Consider the following 27803-nt stretch of genomic DNA (forward strand, 5'->3'; position numbering starts at 1 on the left):
CACCAGTTTGTGTTCTGCACGCACTAATCATGGACCGTGATCGCCTTCGTCTCCTCTACCTATTGCATTTGCGAAAGAAGAAGAGACATAGAAGGAGATTATGGATTCATCCCTTGATTGCTGAAAGGAGCAAGACTGGATCATTCACGTGACTTGTCCCACAGAGCTGGTCTCTCTTGCACAAGGGATATCAACTGCTCTGTATCAATATTAGCCTCCATATTAAATGCAAGGGGACAGTCACGCACAACCAATCACGTTGAAATCCAGCAGACTATTGAATGAGTTTCCTCCGGAGAAGTGCGCGGGTCGCGGGCCTGCCCGCGACGTGTGAAGACATGCATTAGACGCTGTACCCTGTAGCAACTAGGCGCGGAGGCGGGCCGCAGGGGCATGGGGCGCCCGCGCTGCATTCGCTCGCACGCGGGCGATCGCCCGCGGCGGGCGACGCCCGCGCCATGTGAAAGGTTACATTGAAAACATCAGTAATTGTTTAAGCGGGTCCGCCTAAGCGCGGACGCGGGTATCGCCCGCGTCGTCTGAAAGGAGCCTTGCCAGGCTTCTTTCAGACGGCGCACGTCCCGCGTCCGCGTTAAGCGCAGACACACACTTTCCGCGTACCTTTTCAGACGGCGCGGGTGAAAACCACCTGCCACCCACGGGCCTCGTCATCTGGCTCACCAGTTTGTGTTCTGCACGCACTAATCATGGACCGTGATCGCCTTCGTCTCCTCTACCTATTGCATTTGCGAAAGAAGAAGAGACATAGAAGGAGATTATGGATTCATCCCTTGATTGCTGAAAGGAGCAAGACTGGATCATTCACGTGACTTGTCCCACAGAGCTGGTCTCTCTTGCACAAGGGATATCAACTGCTCTGTATCAATATTAGCCTCCATATTAAATGCAAGGGGACAGTCACGCACAACCAATCACGTTGAAATCCAGCAGACTATTGAATGAGTTTCCTCCGGAGAAGTGCGCGGGTCGCGGGCCTGCCCGCGACGTGTGAAGACATGCATTAGACGCTGTACCCTGTAGCAACTAGGCGCGGAGGCGGGCCCGCGGGCAACCCATGGGGCGCCCGCGCTGCATTTCGCTCGCACGCGGGCGATCGCCCGCGGCGGGCGACGCCCGCGCCATGTGAAAGGTTACATTGAAAACATCAGTAATTAGTTTAAGCGGGTCCGCGCCTAAGCGCGGACGCGGGTATCGCCCGCGTCGTCTGAAAGGAGCCTTACAGTTTCGCTCAACTCTCCCTTCCATCATACCTTTCTCCCTCCCTCTTCTCTCTCCTCCCCCCCCCCTCCCTCCCTCCCTCCCCTTCCCTTTCCTTCCCTCGTGTTATTAAATAAGTCAGATTTATCTCAAATTCACTGTCTGGGCAGACAAATATTCGGAAAAGAGAAGGCAAACTAGTTTGTATATATATATATATATATATATATATATATATATATATATATATATATATATATATATATATATATATATATATATGCTGTATATTCACGTCCTTATGGATATCTTCTTGTTGATTTGGGTATAAATACTCCTGAATCCCTACAGTTTCGCTCAAACATTGTTGGAGAGCCTCCCAGGTGAACACGTATTCCAATGGTGAACTCCAGGAAAAAGGAACTCTTACACGTTCTATACTCCCAACATAACGAACCCTATGGTTTAAGCTCTCAGCTACTTCTGATCTTACTCTCTTAAGCCTTTGCAGCTGCTTTCGTAAACCCTCGAAGTCCGCCTTCCTGAAGTCAGGTATTAAGTGTTGTTTCTGCTGACTCTATCCTCCCATTTAATATTAAATCTAATTTCCTTATGATCACTGTTACCTAATGAACCCCCAACCTCAATGTTGCTTATTATGTCCTCTCTATTAGTTAACAACAAATCCAAAATATTTTCTTCCCTCGTTGGTGTTCTAATTAACTGCTTAAGGAAACTATCCTGCGGCGGGAAATGAAAAAGAACCATGCAGCATGGAAAAACTGCATGGAAATTTGTGTGCCTGTGAGAACAAGACAACGCTTGCTGAGCACCCAATGATGATCATAAGACTAAGATTCCCACCCGCGGGATATACTGTGAAATTTATTAATCATGCTAAGGCATATGAGCCTTCTTATTTAGCATTCTATGACTTTGAGAGTATTCTCGTAAAGCCTTCTTCGAGTGGGTGTAAAGAGACATCACTTTGCCATAGCGTATGCTTACATTATAGTGAATAGAAACGGAGAAGAAGTAGAAAGCGGATCCTATTGTGGAAGTAATACTGTAAACCATTTTATTCATACAATGCAGCGTTCCTGGAAGAGGTTAAAATTTTCTAAAGGCTACGATAAAATCAACATGACCGATGAAGATACGACACGTCACAATGAACAAACTCACTGTCTTCTCTGTAAATACGGGTTTTTAAAAGGTAAAGGAGTAAAACATCATGACCATGAAAAATCAGGAAACAATTACATTGGAGCTTATTGTAATAGATTCAACCTTCAAATGAAAATCACAAATTGCAGCTCACTCACATTGCACATAATGCGGATTACGACATGTCGTTAATCCTGCGTGAATTAACGCTACCTGACTTGAAAATCAAACTAAGACCAAAACGTTCATTTCACAAATACCATGAAGTCATCATAAATGACTTGAGATTTATTGACTCGTATGCCTTTATGTCTGGTTCACTCGCGGCTTTAGCGAACCAATTCATCAGCAATGGGAACCCATATACACATAACAGATGTTGAAAGATGTGCCAGCACCTGCGTTACCATTATTGATCAAGGGAAAGCAGGTTTTTTGTTATGACTATATGGATTCGATGGAACGACTTTCTGAGACACGTCTTCCATCCCGCGAAGATTTTTTTCAATTCGCTTCAAGAAGCAGAACTTTCCGAAAGTGATTATAAACATACTCAGAATGTTTGGAAAGTAGCTGGGTGTCAGAGCCTGAAGGACTATTTGTTGCTTTATGTAAAAGTGGATGTTGGCCTTCTATGTGATATCTTCCTAGAGTGGCGAGGTATTTTGAAAACCCAGTGCAGGTTGGATATTGTAAATTATGTTACCTGCAAGGATTTGCCATGACTCTTTTCTGTTAAAAACACAGCAGGAATTAGAGATGCTTAGTAGCCCAGACATATATCATTGCATTCAAACAAATGTGCGTGGGGGCTACACAAGTGTTGTGCGTCGTTTTGTACGCGCCAATAACATCTACACGAACCCTCAGTTTAATCCAAAACATGATAGAAGCACTTTCCTTTCATATCTTGACTTCAACAGTCTTTATCCCACTGTAATGCAAGAGAAGTTGCCATGTGGGGATATGAAAAAACTAGATGAGACAGAAATGTAACGTTTTTTGAGCGGGGGGGGGGCAATTAAGCAACCGATGGCGATTTTGGATACCTCATTCTGTGCAATACTGAGGCTGTCTCACGTGAAGTCATTGAGAAAACGGAAGACCTCCCGCTGATCATCAGAAGACACAATATCATCAATAGGGATATATCGTCAGCCACACACGAATGGTATGAAGAAGAAAACCGTCCAGCACCGTGTAAGAACATAAAACTGATTGGAACACATGCTGCTCAGGAGAAAATGCGGTTTGTTCTGTCCCTCCTTAAACTACTTATTCAACTAGGCCGAGTTGTTAAATAGTGCATGCTATTTATATGTTTAAGCAAAAGCACTTTCTTGCGGACTTCATTCAGGATAACATAGAAGCCCGCAAAAGTGCTACTTGCCCTATCAAGAAAAATGCAATCAAGTGTATTTCAAACAGCATTTTTGGTCGATTCCTGATGAACGCGGCCAAATATAGTGAAGACAGATATTGTCACCAACCGCGAAAAGTTTTTGAAGCTGGCCCGAAGTCCTTATTTTAAACGCGTTGTACCTCTCAATGATGGCCTTGTAGTTGTAACTCGCCACAGGAAATATTCACGGGTGAATCATCCAAACTACATTGGCTACTACATCCTAGAGCTGTCCAAGCTGCGACTATATGATTTCTTTTACAATGTCATGAAGGCTCATTACGGGGATCAGGCGAAACTAGTGTATTGTGACACTGATTCCTTAATAACAGAAATGGAAACTCCTGATCTAGTAACAGAGTACTCGCAGGAACCCTTCAAAAGCTATATAGACACAAGTAACTTTAGCTCCTCACATTCCTTGTACAACACAGACAACAAAGGCAAGCTCGGATTTCTCAAGTCTGAAGTGAGGGAAAGAACCATCTCAGAATTTGTAGGTGTAAGACCAAAGTGCTACTCCATCCTCTTGGCAGACGGTGACCGGTTGAGTTCAGCTAAGAGCGTTCCAAAGTTCATAAAGAAAAAAATTGTTCATCAGCGATACAAAGACGTCCTATTCCAGAAGCAAACATTTACCTTTGCCTATCAGGGATTCACAGCGCGCAATGGACGAATGAGTACAGTAAAATATCCCAAGAGAGGGATATCTGTAGTTGAGGACAAAAGATACTACATTAGCACCTTGGAGTCACGGTCTTACGGTCATCCCGATAATTCTACACAGGTAGAAGAGGAGGAGGAAGAGAAGGAGGAGGAGGAGGAGGAAGCCCAGATCATGACACTGTCAAACGAAGAAAATTTGGAGGAAGGTGATGAAAGAGGCATAACAGAAGCGAGGCTAGCCAGGGTAATGGGGGGGCAGGAGATCTGTGAAATGGGAGAACAGGAAGAAGAAACCTATGAGTTGTGGGGAGAACGGGATGTGCTGGCCGAGCAATATTTTCCCTTCGAAAATACAGCTAGCGATGGAAGATGACATGCTAATGCTAGCCGCGGAACAGGAAGAAATAAACCAAATGCTCTCATAATGCTCTGTATATAGGATAAAAAGTGATACAGGAAAATGAACGCACAACAAATCACATTGAAATCAACCAGGATACTGAATGAGTTTTCTTCGGAGAGATGCGCGGGCCACGGGCATCGCCCGCGCCGTGGGAAAACACACATTGAACACTGTATGTACGTACCCTTTGCTGCTATGGGTGGACGCGGGCCCGCAGATGACCCAAGGGGGGCTTGTGTTGAATTTCGCCCGCGCGCGGGCGACGTCCGCGGCGTGTGAAAGGTTCCATAGAAAACATCAGTCATAAGTTGACGCGAGTCCGCGTTATAAGCGCGGACGCGGGCCTCGCCCGCAAGTGTGAAAGGGGGTTGAGAAGAGATGGAGCAAAGTGGATGTAACACATACATAAAAAGGGCAAAATATAGGAAGAAAATTAAAACACTTATCATAAATATAATTTGCCCTTCATTTCCATGAATTAGGCCTCAATGCTGACACTATCTTCTATCGATATTATTTCATGCTGACTGTTCATCTGAACTTGCTGAATGCATACCTCCACTTCTCCCGCGGCTCTGTTGTACACGACTTTCTACTCTAGTTGATCTCTATGGTATCTACTAGAAATCTATTAGGCAAGAGCTAACAAGCATCTTCAATCTTTCATCGCTTTCACTGGTAAACTCTGGAACAGACTTTCTTTATTTGTATTTGCTCCTGCCAATGTCTTCAACTCTTTCAAGAGGGGACTATCAAGACACCTCTCCAACAGAAATTGACTCTTCTGGCCACTCGGACTTTCGACTGTCTCCTTTTTGCAGGAAAAGCACTTGACGGGCTTTTTGATTTTGTTATTTTAGCCTTTGAGCTGCTCTCGTTGCTGTAAAGATAACACCGTTTACCTTCACCTATTTTGCCATTGCTTTATTTAATTCAGCTAACGAAAAAAAATATTTAGTACATTATTATAATTTTCCCCACGCTATGAAAGCATCGTTGTTTTACAAACAAATTGTGCACTCTTTACCCTTCGTAGATTCGATGAATCCTCTGATGTCAATAAAGGTGTAAAAACTATATCCCTTCAGGTGAAGTGGACGCACGAGGCCAGACAGAGGGTAACGGTGATCGCCTGGACGGCACGTTGCTTGAAGTGGATCACGTGGCTGACTTCCACGAGGAGGCCGTAGCACAGCTCTTCAAGTGAGTATACAAAGCCATGAGTCAATATATACACCAAAACATAACGTTCTATGAAAATGATCCAACACATACGCCCTTTATAGGCAGCTATGTCTTCCATATACAATTTTCATTACCTACGTCTAATTTTATTTCCGGTCAAAAAGAGACCCATAACTTTATGGGCATGTAATACTTTATGGTTCATGTATATTGAACTTGAACCTCCCAATACCTTATCCACGCACCTATATACTTATCTGTACCTAGCTCTTCCCTTCAATTTAATTATTGTACCTTCATCTTTACCTATATCTGCCTCATCATTCCTCATATTTGTACCCACTCCCTCCTTCTATGCCCCCTACCTCGTCAGATTTGCCATCAGCCTGCCAATCCTGCATCTGCAGCATATGTTTCTTTGTTGTTATTAACTGTACTTGCTAACCTATGCCTCTTCAGTTTTCCATTAGCAATACCTTTACCACCACCTGTCCTTCCACCACCGGTAGCATATTCTACACACACACACACACACACACACACACACCACACACCACACCACACGCACACCACACCACACCACACGCACACTCACATACATTAATATTACTTAACCACTAATAGTAATCCAGCGCTTCCTTCCCAAAACAGTATTTTTTCAAACACTTGACTGATTATACATATATGAATACTATTTTATTATTATTATATTTATTATATTTATTATATTTATTATATTTATTATTATTATTATTATTATTATTATTATTATTATTATTATTATTATTATTATCATTATCATTATTGTATATGTATCATTTTTATCACTATTATTATTATTATTATTATTATTATTATTATTATTATTATCAATATTATTATTATTATTATTATTATTATTATTATTATTGTTATTGTTATTATCATTATTATTATTATTATTATTATTATTATTATTATTATTATTATTATTATTATTATTATTATTATTATTAGTGGTGGTGGTAGTAGTAGTAGTAGCAGTAGAAGTTATTATATCAATTTAATCACCGTAACTGTTCTCTCTCTCTCTCTCTCTCTCTCTCTCTTCGTGGCAGTGGGTAATACGTTTGTTAATACTTTCATTGAGACAGTATTTATTTTGCGTTAGAAGTCTATTTTTACCAAGTTTTGAAGTTTTCCGCTACAAGCGATTGTTAGGATTACATTAAAATCCTGATTATTATGTTAATGTTAAGGAAGGAACTTTCACACATAAAAAAAGCACCCAATGGGTAACTAATTTTCACCATTACTATCTTCTTTCATTACTTTGACGAGATAATCTAAACAAGGCTTTTATTTTTCCTATTCTTTGCTGTGCTGTAAAAATGTATTTCAGGTGAAAACAGAGCTTACGTAAACATGCTGGTGCTGGCGCTTATGTAATTGTGCTAGTGGTGCTGATTCTGCTTCATGTTGGCTCGTTAGACACACAGAAGACGAGCCTGTGTGTGTGTGTGTGTGTGTGTGTGTGTGTGTGTGTGTGTGTGTGTGTGTGTGTGTGTGTGTGTGTGTGTGTGTGTGTGTGTTTGTACTTTGGTTGTGTTCTGCTCTATAGTTCGGGTTGTCACGGAGGCTACATCTTTTGATTCAAAGTTGAAATATAGCATAATTATATATGAAAACATATCAAGGAAAAAAAACTGAACTCATTATATTGATGGAAGATATTCTGCTGCAAATCATACAAAGGAGAAATAATTAGATTTTAGAGAAAAAATGTCGAGAGCACGATTCAACTTGCTATATTTACATAAAGTGTTGCAACGGCAGAGCCAAGGAAATTATTTGAATAATGTATCTGTTTCAGACTAAAAGTTTATTTCGTTATTTCATTAATTGCCAATAAGGAATATAATACAATAAAATGTACACATACTCTATAATTATGATGGTTTATCAGGCTGGGGTACGTTACGAGAATTCAGGGAGTACCATGTGGGTATCAAAACACCTGTCTTATACAGCGATCTGACTCAGAAAACCCGTACCTCAGTGACATAGGGCTGGATATGTTTAATCGTCTTACCCAAGATTGTCAGACAGACTGTCCAAGAAAATGTTTTAATCGTAGTGTATTATATATTATATAGGCGCGCGGTGGCCGAGTGGTACTGTGCGGGCGAGGTGAGCCCGAGGACCAAACGTGTACTAAAGGCGTCACCTGGTGATACCTGCCTATCTTGACCCCCGCCCAATTCTTGAGACTGTTTTTCATCTTCCATCCGTGATTCGCCAAAGCCCTCTTTCTTGCTCATATGACTAGATGAATCAACACTATTTCTCATTTTGTCACTCATCATTGACAACACGCGTTGATTTAGTCACTATTACGAGATTTACAGTTCATTAGGAACATTTCCCTATAGCTGTTTAGCGTCACTGTATGCGACGGAATTTCTTAAAACGTCCTTTTCTCGACAAAATATTGACAAATGGCAGAGTTTCATTTTCTTGTCTCTAATGATGACGATGATGTTTTCATACCGGAAAGTTCTTATTTATCCTGGCCTAAAGAGGTGCGGCCAGCAAGAAACTGGCCGTACCCTGCTCCGCCGCGGCTTGCGCGGGGCCGCGGGACCCCCGATTCTTGTCAAGAATTTGGAGGGATACTTGAAAATCTGACGCGCTAGAACAAAAAACGCAAGAATTTCCCTAGATTTGGGGAAATTCTTGCGCGGTCTAGTCCCCACTGTGTGTGTGTGTGTGTGTGTGTGTTATGCTTTTTCTAATAGTTCTCCGTATCCAACATTCCTTCATGGGGAGGGATGTTGGCGGGCAGGTGTGGGCCATGGAACATGTATCCTGGAATACTATTAATTGGGTGGATCAGACAGACATACAATGGTACGTTCACCTTTGATTTGACATGGATGAAGGCTCAGCGCTATGGCGATATACAACGGTCTATCCATATATGCCGAGATCAGTCTAGAAGGTGAAAGGCGAGTGTTTGATGCCTGCATGTGAGACTAACGGTCATGCTTGTAGGAACGTATTGCATTACGAACGTGGAAGGCCTGAAGTTATCTTTTCCATGAGAGGCAGTAGTCTATTTTGTGGTCTGTACTGTGGTCTGTTGGGGACATGTTAGGTGTGTATGTGCTTGCCGTGTGAAGTTATTCCATAATATTAATAGCCATATTGTATTGCTCTACAGAAAGGATGAATGAAGAAGGGCTGTTCTTTCCCTGTTACTGAGAGAGGCAAAGGTCACCCACATTCATGCAGAAATTAGTTTTTGAGGAGGAACGAGTGCGAGCCCTGCCCGTGCCAGACTAATATGCCTACTATATTACTATTTTTCATTCTTGTCTTGTTCTCCAGTGTAACGGAATTGGGAAGGGTTGCTCTCTCCCTGGTTATTAGAGTGGCAGCGGTCCTTTCACATTCATGATCGGGTCAGTCTGGGAGGTGGATGGCTTGCGCATGCTACCCGTACGATGTTATTATATAATTTAATTATGTTCATCCATTTGTTGCTCTTCAGAGAGGACGAACGGGGAAGGGCTGTTCTCTCCTTACTAGCAGGGCTGACTGGGCCGGGTCTATGCGAGGCTGCCTATGCACACTGCCCTGGTTCGCTGACAGCCCGCCAAGCCCTGGGTGTGCTGTTTCGTGAGCTGCACATCACGCTCTCCCAACCCACGGACACCTCGACCCTCGCTCCATTCAATCGTCCCGCCACGGTGCACCCTTTCTTCGACCTGGCAGTGGCAAACAGGAACCAAACAAGTAGTACAGTAATATTACCACAGTAGCACAGCAACTCCACCCGCTTAACAGCAAAAACTCTCCCACTACATGAACGTGATAGCTACGAACCCTCACCTCTGCTTAAACACGGCAACACAAGATCATTAACGCGACAATGAACCAGTATACCAAGAAAACTATAGACCCTGAAAACCGCAACTGACAGTCAACACAGCAACGCCAAGCTTATAAAGCAGCAACTCTGGACCTCCAACACCATACTCTCAACAGAGCAACATTGGATAGTCAGTCAATACAACACCAAACTACCAGTACAGCACTAGACCATAAATACAGCAATACTATACCCTCATCACAGCAACACCAGACCATCAACAAAGAAACACAAAACCGACAGCAACAATACCAGACCAACAGCAACATCACGAGACCATCAACACATCATTAGACCATTAGTGCAACAACACCAGGCTATCATCACATCATTAGACCATCAGCACAACAACACCAGACCATCAACACATCATTAGACCATCAACACAACACGAGACCATCAACACATCATTAGACCATCAACACAACAACACCAGACCATCAACACATCATTAGACCATCAGCACAACAATACGAGACCATCAACACATCATTAGACCATCAACACGACAACACCAGACCATCAGCACATCATTAGACCATCAGCACAACAACACGAGACCATCAACACATCATTAGACCATCAACACAACAACACGAGACCATCAACACATCATTAGACCATCAACACAACAACACCAGACCATCAACACATCATTAGACCATCAACACAACAACACGAGACCATCAACACATCATTAGACCATCAACACAACAACACGAGACCATCAACACATCATTAGACCATCAGCACAACAACACCAGACCATCAACACATCATTAGACCATCAACACAACAACACCAGACCATCAACACATCATTAGACCATCAGCACAACAACACCAGACCATCAACACATGATTAGACAATCAGCACAACAACACCAGACCATCAACACATCATTAGACCATCAGCACAACAACACCAGACCATCAACACATCATTAGACAATCAGCACAACAACACCAGACCATCAACACATCATTAGACCATCAACACAACAACACCAGACCATCAACACATCATTAGACCATCAGCACAATAACACCAGACCATCAACACATCATTAGACCATCAACACAACAACACCAGACCATCAACACATCACTAGACTATCAGCACAATAACACCAGACCATCAACACATCATTAGACCATCAACACAACAATGCCAGACCATCAACACATCATTAGACCATCAACACAATAACACCAGACCATCAACACATCATTAGACCATCAACACAACAACACCAGACCATCAACACATCATTAGACCATCAACACAACAACACCAGACCATCAACACATCACTAGACTATCAGCACAATAACACCAGACCATCAACACATCATTAGACAATCAGCACAATAACACCAGACCATCAACACATCATTAGACCATCAACACAACAACACCAGACCATCAACACATCACTAGACTATCAGCACAATAACACCAGACCATCAACACATCATTAGACCATCAACACAACAATGCCAGACCATCAACACATCATTAGACCATCAACACAATAACACCAGACCATCAACACATCACTAGACAATCAGCACAATAACACCAGACCATCAACACATCATTAGACAATCAGCTCAACAACAACGGACAATCATCACATCAAAACCAAAAACAACACCAGAACATCAACACAACAACACCAGACGATCAACACGGCAACACAACGATACAATATCATCAACACATCAATACAAACCATCGACACAGAAACACCATACTAACAATATAGCAAAACAAATCATAAACACAGCAACACCAGACCATTAACACAACAGCACCCGACCATCAACACAGCAACACCAGACCATCAACACAATAACACCAGACCATCAACACAATAACACCAGACCATCAACACAACATGAGACCATCAACACAGCAACGCCAGACCATCAACACATGACAAACCATCAATATAGCAAGACAAACCATCAAAACAACAAGACAAATTATCAACACAACAACACAATACCATCAACAGAGCAACACAAACTAAAAACACTACAGGACAAGGACACAAGACCATTAATAAAGCAACACAAGTACACAAAACCACAAAACCATCAACACATCAGCACTAGAGCAGTTATAAATATAAATATTATAACCTCAATGTGTGCGTGAGGTAATTATCAACGCTACATTTTTTATATACTCGTATTTCTAATAAATGCTTGTATTTTCGATTCCTTAATATCAAATGCATTACATTAGCAGAGCAAAACCAGACAATCAACACAAACCATCAACACAGCAATACCAGGTGGGGGCACACGCTATGATGCTCTTGATCTCAGTGCTCATCTTCATCTCATTGGCCATTGAGCAAGTGGTGGAAAGAACCCATTGACCCAGAAAACAGGCCAAATGTGAATCCGGGATACCACTTATCAGGTTTCACCAGGTGTCTCTTTATCGACCATCCAGAAAAGGTGCCTTACCTGTTTGTTTTTTTATTATAGCTTTGCGTTAACTTCTTAATTATTATTGGATCTCTTTCCGCCTCCGTTGGTTCGAAAGCTTTCTCCAAATGGACAGTCTTTTCCCGCTCCACATCACTTACGTTGAACTCATCAACTGCTACCTACCGTGTGTGTTTGCTGACACTCTCCCCCTTGCATTACCTTCACTTCTTTTTCATCGCTACCTCTTTCCGTCTACTTCATAAATTCTCCACTATAGAGAGATTTTGCTAGTTCTCTAGGTAACACTTACGGTAAACCCCTAACCCGTTGATCTCCAGTCAGTAACGTCATTCTCCTCTCCCTTGCATTAAAATCATCTTAAATTTCCCATCATCGCTTTGCCTTTCTTATCGTTTCCGTAAGTTCACAAACTCTCGCCAGATCGACAGCTTCTGCACTCCCCCTAAGTAACAGTGCGATAAACTTAGTTTATCAAATGTTGCCTTTCATGTAACTTGTCTGTCACCCTTTACAGTCACTAGGGTATTTCTCTCTCTCTCTCTCTCTCTCTCTCTCTCTCTCTCTCTCTCTCTCTCTCTCTCTCTCTCTCTCTCTCTCTCTCTCTCTCTCTCTCTGCATTATATTAATATTATCCTATATAACCCATGGCTGCAAAGACCATTAGTAATAGGCGCACCTAACATCACCAAATGTAGGGTACAAACTTGGCGGAGGGACTGTTTTTTGGGGGCCATTGAAGGTAATGGACTAAAGGGTAGCCTATCCGGATATTTTGTTAAAGTTAAATCAAAGTATGTGCTTATCTTTGTACTCATTCATACACACTTTGATAATATTTCTGTGGTGTCTGATTCACTTATTTGAGTGAAATTCTATTGTGATGAACAGTCACAAATTCGTGTCACTAGTAAAAATGAAACTAGTAATTTAAGTTTTGCCACCATGAAATATACACAAATAGATAAATATGAAAGCTCACGAAGTCACAATAAGTGACATCACCAGCTTTGTGCAGTAAAAATATGCTATTTAAAGTATTTGATACACGCAAAATGGAGGGCGCTGCTGCCTCAGGCCTCGGGGCTACGGAGTCCCAACGTTGCCAGATTGTCGTACTCAGCCGCTTATATTTCCCGACTTCCTACCACCAAACTGTCTTCTGGGCTCCAATAACGAAACCAATTTATAGTTATCGTTAAGCGTTAGATTCTGATGTTTCTTGGCAATAGTTAGGCGTCAGAAACCGGTAAATACTATGCTCTGAGTACGACAATATGGCAACGGTGGCTATACGTATTTTCATAGTATTGTTCTGTTGTTTATTTAATCTTGTGTTCAAGAAAAAGAATACTCATAATTTTAGTTAGTTTTTGGTTATAAGGATTCTTTACGAAATACAATTATAACGTTACCTTCTACCAGTTAGGAAACGTCCTGAATCCTGGATCGGCTATGGTGATGTTAAGTGCGCCTGTCATCTCAATATCATACAAAGTGACGAAATATTGGATTGGTATTAATTACATGACGATGAAACAATTCGGAAATGAGTGAGAAGTGAAGAGCTAAAAATTACGTGGTAAAGAATATTGTAAAATTAGTCGAGTCAAGGACTGGAGTTCAAGGCCACTAAGGCCACACTCCTTGCATTACAATCCACCTCTCTCAAGCTTTCCCTCACACCCCAAGGTTTCAAGAGGCATGATACAGAGGTCACTCTTCAGCAGATGCCTTAATTTTTCCATCTTGCATTCATGAATTCGTCACACGGGCCACGAAACGTGACCCTCTCGAGCCAATTCCTCCTCCGGCCGTCTGGGACCTTAAAAACGTACGAGTTTCCCTTGTTTCGTCCCCTCGAGACACCCTACGCGATCATCACTTCCAACCATTATTGACTGCACTGAATTAAACTAATTCCATTCTTCGAGTTAGTCTTTTTTCCAATCATACCATTGACTGACTTTCTCGAAAGGCAGATATCGGTGGAAGAGACAGCAACTTTTCTTTGGCCTTTCGATAATAATTTAAGCGACTACAATGCCAAGGGAAACAGCTTCTCCTTCCCCGAGCACTTTGTCTCTTCCACTGACAATGTATGAAGTACCCTTGTGTGTGTGTGTGTGTGTGTGTGTGTGTGTGTGTGTGTGTGTGTGTGTGTGTGTGTATCCCTACATTCGTACATGTTAATACATACGCACTAATATATATATATATATATATATATATATATATATATATATATATATATATATATATATATATATATATATATATATATATATATATATATATATATATATTCTTGCCAGTATAGTATATACTTCTTCTAGTTATTATATTCGACAAGCAATGAGATAAGTATTCATTTTTTTAAATCAAGGCAGATAAACACTAAGACGTTTCATATGAGTGGGTAAGGTGTTCTAAAATCGAGGACCTACACATAGAACTATAATTGTAGAGTTGTTCGAAACGGAAGACTTTAAATTTATGAAATTCCTTCAAGTATTATGAGCAGCTCCTGTGAAAGTGTACACCATTTATCTAGGATAGATTTTTATATTTTTTATAGATTGACAAAAGCTATTTCTTGATGACATTCAAATTTAAAACATTTATTTGTGGATATATGTGGCTTGTAAAATCAAATTTACCTTGAAGGAGTATAGGCTACATCTTATTTTGGGATATTATTAATACATTTAAATATGATGATAACGCTGAGCTCCATCCGGATATACAGTGTATTATAGTCCGACTTAGCTATTAGGTCAGTTTGGGCAAGGCCCGCTCGGGAAGCTCCCTAGCCTTAGCTCTGCCAAATCTTATCCAATGTATACAAAATATTTGCTACACGTTAGCACGTAGATGACATATGGGGGTGTTGCAGTAGCATCTGTGAAGAGGTTCGGGGCATACCCAAACTGACTTCATATTTGTGTCGGACTATAGGAGAGGGTAACAATGTGTAGCAGGGTAAAGGGAGGCAAGCCAGGTATTCCTGACGTCACAATCTAGACGAGGAAGAGGTATGAGTGCTGCGGGGACTTCAGTCAGATTGGACCTAGCAACCGTCAAGAGGTCTATCTGAGCTGTCCGTTTTCTCTGACATGGGAAACTCTTGTATAGTATGCCTTCATGCTGCATTGTTCGTGGGTGCAGATCCCTGCATATTCCAAAGGGACCACACTGCTTTTTCATAGTTTCCCAAAAGATGAAGTTACAAATACTACCCTTTTTGGCTTAGTTTTTTATTAGATCCTAAGTTAATTTAACAGTTTAGTGCTGTGTATAATTTCATCAGGCATATAGTGCACATATATAATTCATAAGGCTGTAGCCACATTGCATAGCACAACGGAAGCTGCCAAGCTGTAGAGGGAAGGACCTCAATGAGTTTAGCTGCACTGGGCACCATGGTTATAGTGACTCTATACCCAAGACTTTGGTAAACAAATACTTTAAAGAGGAATGGGAACCCTGGCTTATATGTGAATGGACATCCCCTATAGTCATAATTATTATTATATGAGTGAATTGTCCTAACACTCCAGGGAAAATTAATGCAGAGGGCACTAAAACAGTACTGAAAATGCATTCCAGGATCAGAACCTACTTTGACGTGCAACGGACTACATTACATTAGGATACCTTTAAATTCTCACTCTCTCTCTCTTTCTATCTATCTCTCGTCTAGGTGGTGACGTCACTTAGAATGCGCAGAGAGTGGTGGGATAAGGGGGATCGAGACTACCTGGTGTATCTTCTACCATGATGTGCAGTATATATTTAACTTGCTTCTGTTGTTAGTGGTGAACTCTATATATTTTTCTTTAATTTCAAACATAATTTATTAATACAGTAACTCCAATTGACTTGATCAGTAATGGAAACACCAAGAAAGGTAATACGTTGAGCACGTCGAATTACCTAACCTTTCGGCAATATTGGATTTCATAAATTTCCTTACTGAAAAAATGATTGTGGAAGAGTGTGTATTTAGTTTTGGCTACAATAGGGCGCACTTTATCGGACTAAACCCATTGATTTAATGAACTTAGTTCATGTTTTAAATTTAGACGTAAGGAATCTATACTCTCATTAGATTATAAAAATAGAGAATTTAAAATGTAAGCTTGCATTTCTTGTGTCATTTGTATATGCACGAAGAGGAAGTGGACTTAGAATAGATCCCTGAGGTACACCTTTGGATACAGATTTTAATGGAGATTACATAGAATTACAATAAAGAATTTGTGAACTATTACTGTTGTGACTCTTAAATAAATAGTGTGTAACACCCATAATCCCCAAGTGTTCCATTTTTTCGAAAAGTATGTGGTGATCTACAAAAACAAAGGCTTTAGAAAGGTCAAAGAGCACTCCGACAACATAAAACTTCCCTATTAAATAGTTGTAAACTCCACTGACACTGTAGTATTGCAAACTCTTGTACATCGTTTTGTCCTAAATCCATATTGATAATCGGAAAGTAGGTTATTTCCAGTCAGTTACCTAGGCGAATGGAAATTACCTGTTCAATAATTTTGCTGAAAGCGGGAAGTATCGAAATTGGTCGAACCAGCGACTAGGTGATAAAACTGAGTCGAGGCCTGTTACCAGCTTAGTCCGTGAACGCCAACTCCGGCTATATTGGCATGTGGCACGCCTCTCGGACGTCGATCCTTCTCATAGGGTTGTCTCTATACGAGACAACCCTGAGTGGAGGAGACCGAGGGGACGCCCATGTAACACATGCATGATAGGTCAAGTCGATGTATTTAGCCAAGAAGGACTTGAGACGGACAGGGCACCTGCGTGGGAGTGGAGGCGGCGAGTAAGTAAAGCGACGCCCCCCCGGGATATGTTTCTCATTAGTTTGTACTGTTACACAGAGGGCCTACCTCTACTGAATGATCATTAGCTATATAGAAATTTCTACCAGAATTTAATTGATAGAATGCCAGTGGGATTTGGGGTTGCCTTGATTTGCTTTTAATTGAGCTTAACAATAGTTGATTTTTCGTTGCTCTTAAAAGCAGATGTCAGTTTATTTCAATAGTTTCGATAAGTTATCTAAATGTTATTGGCTACTTATTTTCTAATCTCTCCAGCCTGTTATTTTCTTTAGTGCTGTTCTTCGATTTCATAGTTGTTTTTGTGGTGACACTTTGTTTAAACGAAACTTTTGTAGTGGAAGATGCTTCTGCAATATTGGTTAAATAGAATGTAAAGAGTCATTAGAGCATTCTAATTTCAGGCCATGCAATCACACTGAGGAACCTCATTACTGCAACATGCGATGGCATCATTTGTTAGACATCTTTTGTATTGCAGTATGTTACTATTCGTAGCTTTAAACCGGAACTCAGAAACTACTGGAAAATGGAAGTTGTATCTGTGTCGTTATGTATTATATAGTTGCTTGTGTTAATTTCTATCTGCTTTGATCACCTATGGTTTAGAAGTGTTGCCGTTGTGTCCGAGACGAGACCGGTAGGCTTTGTAATTAAAGAACATGTGGAAAAAAGAAGTTGAATTCATAAACAGAAGAATCATAGATATGCTTCAACAAGGTTCCTATTAAATGTAGACTATAATATCTTTTATTGCTATGTAAGAATTTCGGTTAATTTATCAAAAGGGCTATTTAAATTGCCACTTGGAGGTCTATTGTATAAATATCCTTTTTATTGTTGTTTTTTTACATTCACCCTAAAACGCCAGTAGGCTTTCTTGGTCTGGTGGTCGGCCTAGCCGAACTTGGTATAAATAACCTTAGTTTATTTTATATTTTTAACGTTTAGCCTATAGCGCCGGTAGACTTTCTTAGGGGAGCCTCGTGGTGGTGGTCGGCCCCAGCCCGTTATGGCGCAGTCAAGTGTTTTTAACTGGTGCCATCTTATTTGACTCATGCCTTCCCAGGAGCTCATTTTTTATTCTCTTTAGAGAGTATATTTAGAGTCCGGGTTAACTGGTGGTCTATAGGATAGTATGTGGGAAGTCTTAGGCTACCAAATGACTAAAAATTGTCAACTTGTAGCGGTGGGCGGGACTGTAACCAGGGTCCTCCAGGACGCCGCGCCCGCAGGCTGACTACTCAGCCGCAGATCTATTTCTTGCGGTCGCGTATTTTCTTTTCTTTTTTTCGTTCTGTTGGCGTTGAGAGTGAGCAGCCTCGGTCGACCGTGTCCGCCCAGTGCACAACTCCTTCGTGCAATCAGAGGTCGCATTGCCCTGCGCCGCACCATTGGCGGCAGTGTTGCTACGCTTTGGTGACCTGTGCTCCCTACATCCAAGGTGATTTTCCCCTATGTTCCCCTACACACCAAAACTGATAATATAGCATCAGACTTTTTCTTCCAAAAAATACGTAACAACATATTAAAGCCTGAAAAGTGATAAAATACATATGTAAACAACTGTATAAAAAATAAATAAAAAACATATACAATGTACTACAAGACAATAAACAAAGACCATATACTTAGTTCACAGCTCTGATCGTTGACTTAAGACAGCTGAAAGACAGATTTTTTCTAGCCATCATTGCTACAACATTCAGCTCTGCTTTAATCCTGGCTTCATCCTTTGATTCCACAAACTTGGGCATCCGTTTATTTGACTGGATTCGCATACCAAGTCTTATATGAGTAGACGTTTTTGTGTGACCAATGAGCTCAGATCTTCCTGCCACTAGTTCCTTATCATACATTTTACAATGAGCTTTTTCCATTCGTTTTCCAGCAAAGAGCTATCCTGAAGCTTTCTTTTTCCCACTCCGCCCTGCATCTTTGGGAACGATAATTCTTTTCAACTTTTGGCATGATTATCCCCTTTGCGAAATCGGTAACACAACAAACAATCTCCACACAACAATGGCACAATGTTAAAACTGAGTGACTGCGTGTCTGATTGACCCAGCCTCGATCAGTGCCGTGACTGCCGGCCTCAGCCCGTCGGCCGGTGAGAGACGTGAGTTCGACCAAGGTAAAGGAAGAAGTTTCACCGTAGGTATCCCCTACTCCCTACAAAGACCCAAAATCCCCTACCGTAGGGGAAATCCCCTACGAGTGGCAACACTGAATTTGGCGGCTCCTGGACGAGTAATGACTGCGCCGTCAGTGGACCCAGCCCCGTGTATACCTGAACTCCTGCTCCTGGTTTCTGTAAATCCGAAGGAGCGAGCACCAACACTGCCGGCCAGTGAAGCCGCAATACCAGCGCCAACACGGGGCGCTGGGCTAGGGTTATTAAAATCTTGTTCATTTCTATAATTTGGACTGCAAAAATTTACCCTCGAAACAACACTACTTACTTTAGAACTACATGTTCTGATAAAAAAAAAGTAATATACTGGCAAGGAATTTTTTTTATATTCATATAACATGTATAATCTTCGTTTACACAAGCTGCTGCTGTAATACATATTTGTACAAGATACATGGAAACTGGGTCTGGTATTTTATGAATATAAAATAAAAATTAACTAGATGAATTAGATTAGTTACTGTTATCAACAATACATTGAAACTGGTTTATCTCAAATTTAGGCGTCTGTTCTTACGTGCAAATTTATCAAGGACTTCATGATCAAGATTTGTGTCACACTAGACAAAGTAAGGCCAGTCCATTTAAACGATTTTCACTCATTGTGTTCATAAGTTATGTTTTAAGCAATTTAAGGGCACTAAAGGATCGCTCATTGGTGGAAGTGCTAACAGGTAGGGTTGAAAAAATCTGCAATAAGGTGGAAAAATTTGGATGTGTGCCAAGTTTTTTGGCACATGCCAATGTCTCAACAACTTGCTTTGACCTCTCATGAGATTCACGACGCTTCCAATAACTCTGCTCCCGTAGATATTCATCTTCAACGAGATCTGCATCTCCAAGAAATTTTCCCTAAAATTCAACTGCCTCCTTCAGTTCACTAAAATCAGTATCAACTGAAAGAGAGGGAACAAGATTTCCCAACCAAAACCTCCTAATGTGTTTAGATGTAACCCTTTCCCTGAGTTGTGCTATAGCAGTGTCCGAAAATGGAAGTAAAATAGCTCTTCGATAGTACTCCTATGGAGTTGCTGTTTGATGACCACTGATTGTTCAAGGCTTCTGGATAATATCTCCCATCTTTCCTCAGCTTGGGCAAAAAGTTGGTTGAACTTATTTCCATCACGATGGGACTGAAATGCATTTATGCAGCTCTGTTTAGCTACACTTCCAAGAGCACCCATGTTCTTGTTGTGACCCCTGCAGCTTTTCTGGCAAGGGTTTAGTGACACTTAGAACTGAGGTGAGCACTTCCAAACTCATGAGAAAACCTGCGTCACTTATTGCTTTAGATTAGGCTTGGCTGCCGATTCTTCACCTAACGTGTTTTGCAGTAATTATTCTTAAAAGTAATGTTCCCTCAAGAAACATAAAATTAGTACTTTTAAGATTATTTAAATCTCCCAGATTTATGTTGTACTTATATGCTACCAACAAACTTCTAAAATGTACAATGTATGTATATGTATATATCAATGCATGTATGTATAAAAAATAATAAATTTACCCTAGCGATATCTAACCCGAATCCTCAAGCTGTATGGGATCCCTGCGCTTGCATTAATACTGGACGCAGAAAAGAAAAAAAAGAAAAAAAAAATATATATATATATATATATATATATATATATATATATATATATATATATATATATATATATATATATATATATATATATATATATATATATATATATATATATATATATATATATAACAAATATATAGATAGAGAGATAGAGAGAGAGATAGATAGATATTTTATATATATATATATATATATATATATATATATATATATATATATATATATATATATATATATATATTGGCCCCCCCTTTTCAATTTTCTGGGTACGCCACTGTCTGGGACAGGTGTGTCATCAGCATCGTCAGTGTCCATAATGCAACTGGTAGCATCAAGTTGCGTGCTCTCGGCAACAGGGCAGTTGGATAGAGCATAACCATCAGCTAATAGAAACAAAATACGAATTTGTTTATAATTCCTGAAGATGTTACGAATTTTGTTTGTATATGAGTAATATGATTTTTCCAGGAAAGTTTTTCATCAATGTAAACACGTCACCTCCACTACCAGCACAACGCCGCACTGCTCACCACACACGTAACCACCACCACCACCACCAGCACAACGCCGCCCATCAATCACTGTGTTGGTGTGTGTGTTAGTGGCCCTTCTATTACTGTGTGGGGGTGTGTGTTAGTGGCCCATCTATTACTGTGTTGGTGTGTGTGTACTGGGTACCCATTCGTATTAGGTCCGTGCCAGTATCTCATAATCTACTTTATGAAACATCAGTATCTCTTCATATATCTTTTCTACAAACCTTCAACAGTCATGGAAACGCTTTGAAAATCCAATTCAAGGACTTTTTTTTAACTCATGAAAATATGGGATAATGTGTACGACAGCGCGACGCCTCCTCTGCTGGCCGCGGCGACACTGCAGCCGCCGCAGCCGCAAAATAGCTCGCAGAGGGCTTAGGGTCGGGGGAGTATATTTAAACTACTCCAACCGAACTTTACGACCTACTAACGGGGGGAGCTGCGCCCCCTTCGACCCCCCCTTCTAACCAGGGGGGGCAACCCCCCCCTCATGTAAATATGACTTATTTCAGCGAGGAGGTATTTCTCGCAACACCCGCTGCAGCGTCGCCGCGGCCAGCAGAGGAGGCGACGCGCTTTCGTAAACATTATCCCATATTTTCAAGAGTAAAAAAAAGTCCTTGAATTGGATTTTCAAAGCGTTTCCATGACTGTTGAAGGTTTGTAGAAAAGATATATGAAGAGATACTGATGTTTCATAAGGTAGGTAATGAGATACTGGCACGGACCTAAAACGAATCTTAACCTATTACTGTGTTGGTGTGTGTTAGTGGCCCATCTATTACTGTGTGTGTGTGGGGTGTTAGTGGCCCATCTATTACTGTGTTGGTATGTGTTAGTGGCCCATCTATTACTGTGTGTGTGGAGGGTGTTAGTGGCCCTTCTTTTACTGTGTTGGTATGTGTGTTAGTGGCCCATCTATTACTGTGTGTGTGGAGGGTGTTAGTGGCCCATCTATTACTGTGTTGGTATGTGTTAGTGGCCCATCTATAACTGTGTGTGTGGGGGGTGTTAGTGGCCCTTCTTTTACTGTGTTGGTATGTGTGTTAGTGGCCCATCTATTACTGTGTGTGTGGAGGGTGTTAGTGGCCCTTCTTTTACTGTGTTGGTATGTGTGTTAGTGGCCCATCTATTACTGTGTGTGTGGGGGGTGTTAGTGGCCCTTCTTTTACTGTGTTGGTATGTGTGTTAGTGGCCCATCTATTACTGTGTGTGTGGAGGGTGTTAGTGGCCCTTCTTTTACTGTGTTGGTGTGTGTTAGTGGCCCATCTATTACTGTGTGTGTGGAGGGTGTTAGTGGCCCTTCTTTTACTGTGTTGGTATGTGTGTTGGTGCCCATCTATTACTGTGTGTGTGGAGGGTGTTAGTGGCCCTTCTTTTACTGTGTTGGTATGTGTGTTAGTTGCCCATCTATTACTGTGTGTGTGGAGGGTGTTAGTGGCCCTTCTTTTACTGTGTTGGTATGTGTGTTAGTTGCCCATCTATTACTGTGTGTGTGGAGGGTGTTAGTGGCCCATCTATTACTGTGTTGGTGTGTGTTAGTGGCCCATCTATTACTGTGTGTGTGGGGGGTGTTAGTGGCCCTTCTTTTACTGTGTTGGTGTGTGTTAGTGGCCCATCTATTACTGTGTGTGTGGGGGGTGTTAGTGGCCCTTCTTTTACTGTGTTGGTATGTGTGTTAGTGGCCCATCTATTACTGTGTGTGTGGAGGGTGTTAGTGGCCCTTCTTTTACTGTGTTGGTATGTGTGTTAGTTGCCCATCTATTACTGTGTGTGTGGAGGGTGTTAGTGGCCCTTCTTTTACTGTGTTGGTATGTGTGTTAGTTGCCCATCTATTACTGTGTGTGTGGAGGGTGTTAGTGGCCCTTCTTTTACTGTGTTGGTATGTGTGTTAGTGGCCCATCTATTACTGTGTGTGTGGAGGGTGTTAGTGGCCCTTCTTTTACTGTGTTGGTATGTGTGTTAGTTGCCCATCTATTACTGTGTGTGTGGAGGGTGTTAGTGGCCCTTCTTTTACTGTGTTGGTATGTGTGTTAGTTGCCCATCTATTACTGTGTTGGTATGTGTGGTAGTGGCCCATGTATTACTGTGTTGGTGTGTGTGTGTGTGTGTGTGTGTGTGTGTAGAATTCACGTAGAAATATAACGTTACTACAACGACAGCACAACGTGATGGCAAAATAATAGAATAGTATTCCTAAATGCAAAATAATAGCCTGGTTTTGCTAAATTCAAAATTATAAGCAAGGGTACGAAGTAAAATTATAAAGTATTTCACTTAACTACTTCATTGGCTTTTTAGCAGGTTACTACAGATTGTAAAGCTCTTTCCACTTACAATTTATTACAGAAGTTGTGGATACGGTATAACATACAGAAAAGTTTACACCATACGAATAAAATCCAACATTCCTCGATACAACTTACCTTGCTCCCTCGTTGCGTGAAACTGGAACGCTTAGCGCCTTGGGAGTCACGGAGGAGCGAAGCACATACAATTCCCCCACCGTAGCTGTGATCTGACTGACTGACTGGTAGGGGTGGGCAGCAGGGTTCCCAGATTTCTATGTTGAAATTATCGTACACACCCGTCAAAAATTATCGTATTTTAAGATAGATTATCGTACACCAACATTCACCTGTCTACTTGTTGTCAGTCTTGCAGAATATCACAAAATATACCACTGGAACATCAGACAACAATAACATTATGTTACATTTGATATGGGGTTCTGAAAATAAAAAGTATTGCATGTTACGAGAAGCTATATCGTGTACTCACCACTTTATAAGTCAATGGCTGAGTCCCCATGGATTTGTGGGTAGCTTTGGTCACTTTCTTTATCCGTAGAATATAGTAGTTTTGAAGTCATACTTCTTATCATGCTCCTGGATGGTTCGAATGAGGTGCAGTTTCCTTGGCTTGTTACGGATTGTTTAGCTAAGATAATGTCTCTCACTGATTCTGTTTTTAGTTTATTTGTCGTTAGATTTCATTCTATTAATGTCTGAGAAACATCTTTCGCAATCTGCATTTGCATGGGGCTTGCTTTCAGCAGCTTTAACTGAATCTCCCTTGCTAGATTGTGCACTGGTAAACGCCTCTGCTATAGTTTTTGTTGAACTAGATGTTGCACACATATTCTGATGCTTCACGCTTTTCTCATGAAGCTTTATTGTTGTTAACTGCGCAGTAATTTAATTCAACACCACATGTTTTACACTGTGCTTTACAAGTCTTTCCTGGATGGTCTTAACCATGGAAATTCTTTTTCCCAAACATCTCTGTACTTCTGCTCACGCCTTGGTTTTTTCTTGCTTTCAATATCTATGGCACTGCTACTGCGTTTTTCTGCCATCTTTTGAAAAATGACATGTTGAACAACGACACAACCGCTCGTCTGAGGCTCCCTATGAAGACTAGCGACGTATTCCTCCCCTGTCGCCCACAGAAATCAAACGTTACAAGAACTGATCACGTACAGAACGTGTAGCTAGTGCGATCCTCTTTCCCTCCTCCAGCCACTCACCAACTCACCCCCCCCCCTCCCTCTCTCAACACCCACCCTACTCTCTCTCTCGATCTCTCTCTCAATACGTGTAGTGCGATCCTCCCTCCCTCCTCCAGCCACTCACCAACTCCCCCCCACCTCTCTCTCCGGGCCAGGAATTATTGCACGAAATATATAAATTATTGCACAAAACTGCAGATTATCGTACTATCGTACGCACTATATTTTTTATCTTACAGTAAGCTATATTATTGTATTTGTACGATAATTAGTACGTCTGGGAACGCTGGTGGGCAGGTACCCATTACCTCGGCTAGTCTCGCTTCTGTTATGCCTCTTTCATCGCCTTCCTCCAAATTTTCTTCGTTTGACAGTGTCATGATCTAGGCTACCTCCTCCTTCTCTTCCACCTCTATCCCTATAGAATTATTGGGATGACCGTAAGATCGTGACTCCAAGGTGCTAATGTACTATCTTTTCTCCTCAACTACAGATATATCCCTCTCTTGGGATATTTTACTGTACTCATTCGTCCATTGTGCGCTGTGAATCCCTGATAGCCAAAGGTAAATGTTTGCTTCTGGAATAGGGCGTCTTTGTATCGCTGATGAGCAATTTTTTTCTTTATGAACTTTGGAACGCTCTTAGCTGAACTCAACTGGTCACCGTCTGCCAAGAGGATGGAGTAGCACTTTGGTTTTACACTAACAAATTCTGAGATGGTTCTTTCCCTCACTTCAGACTTGAGAAATCCAAGCTTTCCGTTGTTGTCTGTGCTGTACAAGGAATGTGAGGGGCTAAAGTTACTTGTGTCTATATAGCTTTTGAAGGGTTCCTGCGAGTACTCTGTTAGTAGATCAGGAGTTTCAATTTCTGTTATTAAGGAATCAGTGTCACAATACACTAGTTTCGCCCGATCCCCGTAATGAGCCTTCAACACATTGTGATAGAAATCATATAGTCGCAGCTTGGACAGCTCTAGGATGTAGTAGCCAATGTAGTTTGGATGATTCACCCGTGAATATTTCCTATGGCGAGTTACAACTACATGGCTATCATTGAGGGGTACAACGCGTTTAAAGTAAGGACTTCGGGCCAGCTTCAAAAACTTTTCGCGGTTGGTGACAATATCTATGTCTTCACTATATTTGGCCGCGTTCATCAGGAATCGACCAAAAATGCTGTTTGAAATACACTTGACTGCATTTTTCTTGATAGGGCAAGTAGCACTTTTGCGGGCTTCTATGTTATCCTGAATGAAGTCCGCAAGAAAGTGCTTTTGCTTAAACGTATAAATAGCATGCACTTTTTTAACAACCCGGCCTAGTTGAATAAGTAGTTTAAGGAGGGGCAGAGCAAACAGCATTTTCTCCTGAGCAGCATGTGTTCCAATCAGTTTTATGTTCTTACACGGTACTGGACGGTTTTCTTCTTCATACCATTCGCGTGTGGCTGACGATATATCTCTGTTGGTGATATTGTGTCTTCTGATGATCAGTGGGAGGTCATCCGTTTTCTCAACGACTTCACGTGAGACAGGTATCGCACAGAATGAGGTATCCAAAATCGCCATCGGTTGCTTGATTGACCAAGCCCCCGCTCAAAAACGACTGCATTTGTCTCATCTAGTTTTCTCATATCCCCACATGGCAACTTCTCTTGCACAACACTTGTGTAGCCCCCACGCACATTTGTTTGAATGCAATGATATATGTCTGGGCTACTAAGCATCTCTAATTCCTGCTGTGTTTTTAACAGAAAAGAGTCATGGCAAATCCTGGCAGGTAACATAATTTACAATATCCAACCTCCACTGGGTTTTCAAAATACCTCGCCACTCTAGGAAGGCATCACATAGAAGGCCAACATCCACTTTTACATAAAGCAACAAATAGTCCTTCAGGCTCTGACACCCAGCTACTTTCCAAACATTCTGAGTATGTTTATAATCACTTTCGGAAAGTTCTGCTTCTTGAAGCGAATTGAAAAAATCTTCGCGGGATGGAAGACGTGTCTCAGAAAGTCGTTCCATCGAATCCATATAGTCATAACAAAACACCTGCTTTCCCTTGATCAATAATGGCAACGCAGGTGTTGGCACATCTTTCAACATCTGTTGTGTGCATATGGGTTCCCATTGCTGATGAATTGGTTCGCTAAACCCGCGAGTGAACCAGACATAAAGGCATACGAGTCAATAAATCTCAAGTCATTTATGATGACTTCATGGTATTTGTGAACTGAACGTTTTGGTCTTAGTTTGATTTTCAAGTCAGGTATCGTTAATTCACGCAGGATTAACGACATGTCGTAATTAGCATTATGTGCAATGAGAGTGAGCTGCAATTTGTGATTTTTCATTTGGAGGTTGCATCTATTACAATAAGCTCCAATGTAATTGTTTCCTGATTTTTCATGGTCATGATGTTTTACTCCTTTACCTTTTAAAAAACCCTGTTTACAGAGAAGACAGTGAGTTTGCTCATTGTGACGTGTCGTATCTTCATCGGTCATGTTGATTTTATTGTAGCCTTTAGAAAATTTTAACTTCTTCCAGTCACGCTGCATTGTATGAGTAAAATGGTTTACAGCATTACTTCCACAATAGGATCCGCTTTGTACTGTTTCTCCGTTTCTATTCACTATAATGTAAGCATACGCTATGGCAAAGTGATGTCTCTTTACACATCCAGA

The 27803-nt window shown here is 41.2% G+C and overlaps 1 protein-coding gene and 1 long non-coding RNA gene across 3 annotated transcripts in view; one reads left to right on the forward strand and one right to left on the reverse strand.

Moving 5' to 3' along the window:
* The window catches only part of LOC126984650 (uncharacterized), a 29477-nt gene extending 17494 nt beyond the window's left edge, over positions 1-11983 (forward strand). The window contains exons 3-4 of the mRNA XM_050838515.1: positions 5945-6059; positions 9574-11983. Of these exons, the coding sequence (XP_050694472.1) occupies positions 5945-6059; positions 9574-9844 (386 nt within the window). The 3' untranslated portion in view covers positions 9845-11983. The remainder of the gene's footprint in view (positions 1-5944; positions 6060-9573) is intronic.
* Positions 5907-25151, reverse strand: LOC126984654 (uncharacterized). Of its 2 annotated transcripts, none has more exons than XR_007737260.1 (3): positions 24380-25151; positions 24025-24161; positions 5907-6053 (listed from the first exon to the last, which is right to left on the reverse strand). It is a non-coding gene; the product is annotated as an uncharacterized LOC126984654 (long non-coding RNA). The 2 variants fall into 2 exon arrangements; XR_007737249.1 differs by lacking the exon at positions 5907-6053 and adding an exon at positions 9659-9790.
* Positions 25152-27803: the final 2652 nt, after the last annotated feature.

Source organism: Eriocheir sinensis, chromosome 5 (genome assembly GCF_024679095.1).
Source record: "Eriocheir sinensis breed Jianghai 21 chromosome 5, ASM2467909v1, whole genome shotgun sequence".
NCBI lineage: Eukaryota > Metazoa > Arthropoda > Malacostraca > Decapoda > Varunidae > Eriocheir > Eriocheir sinensis.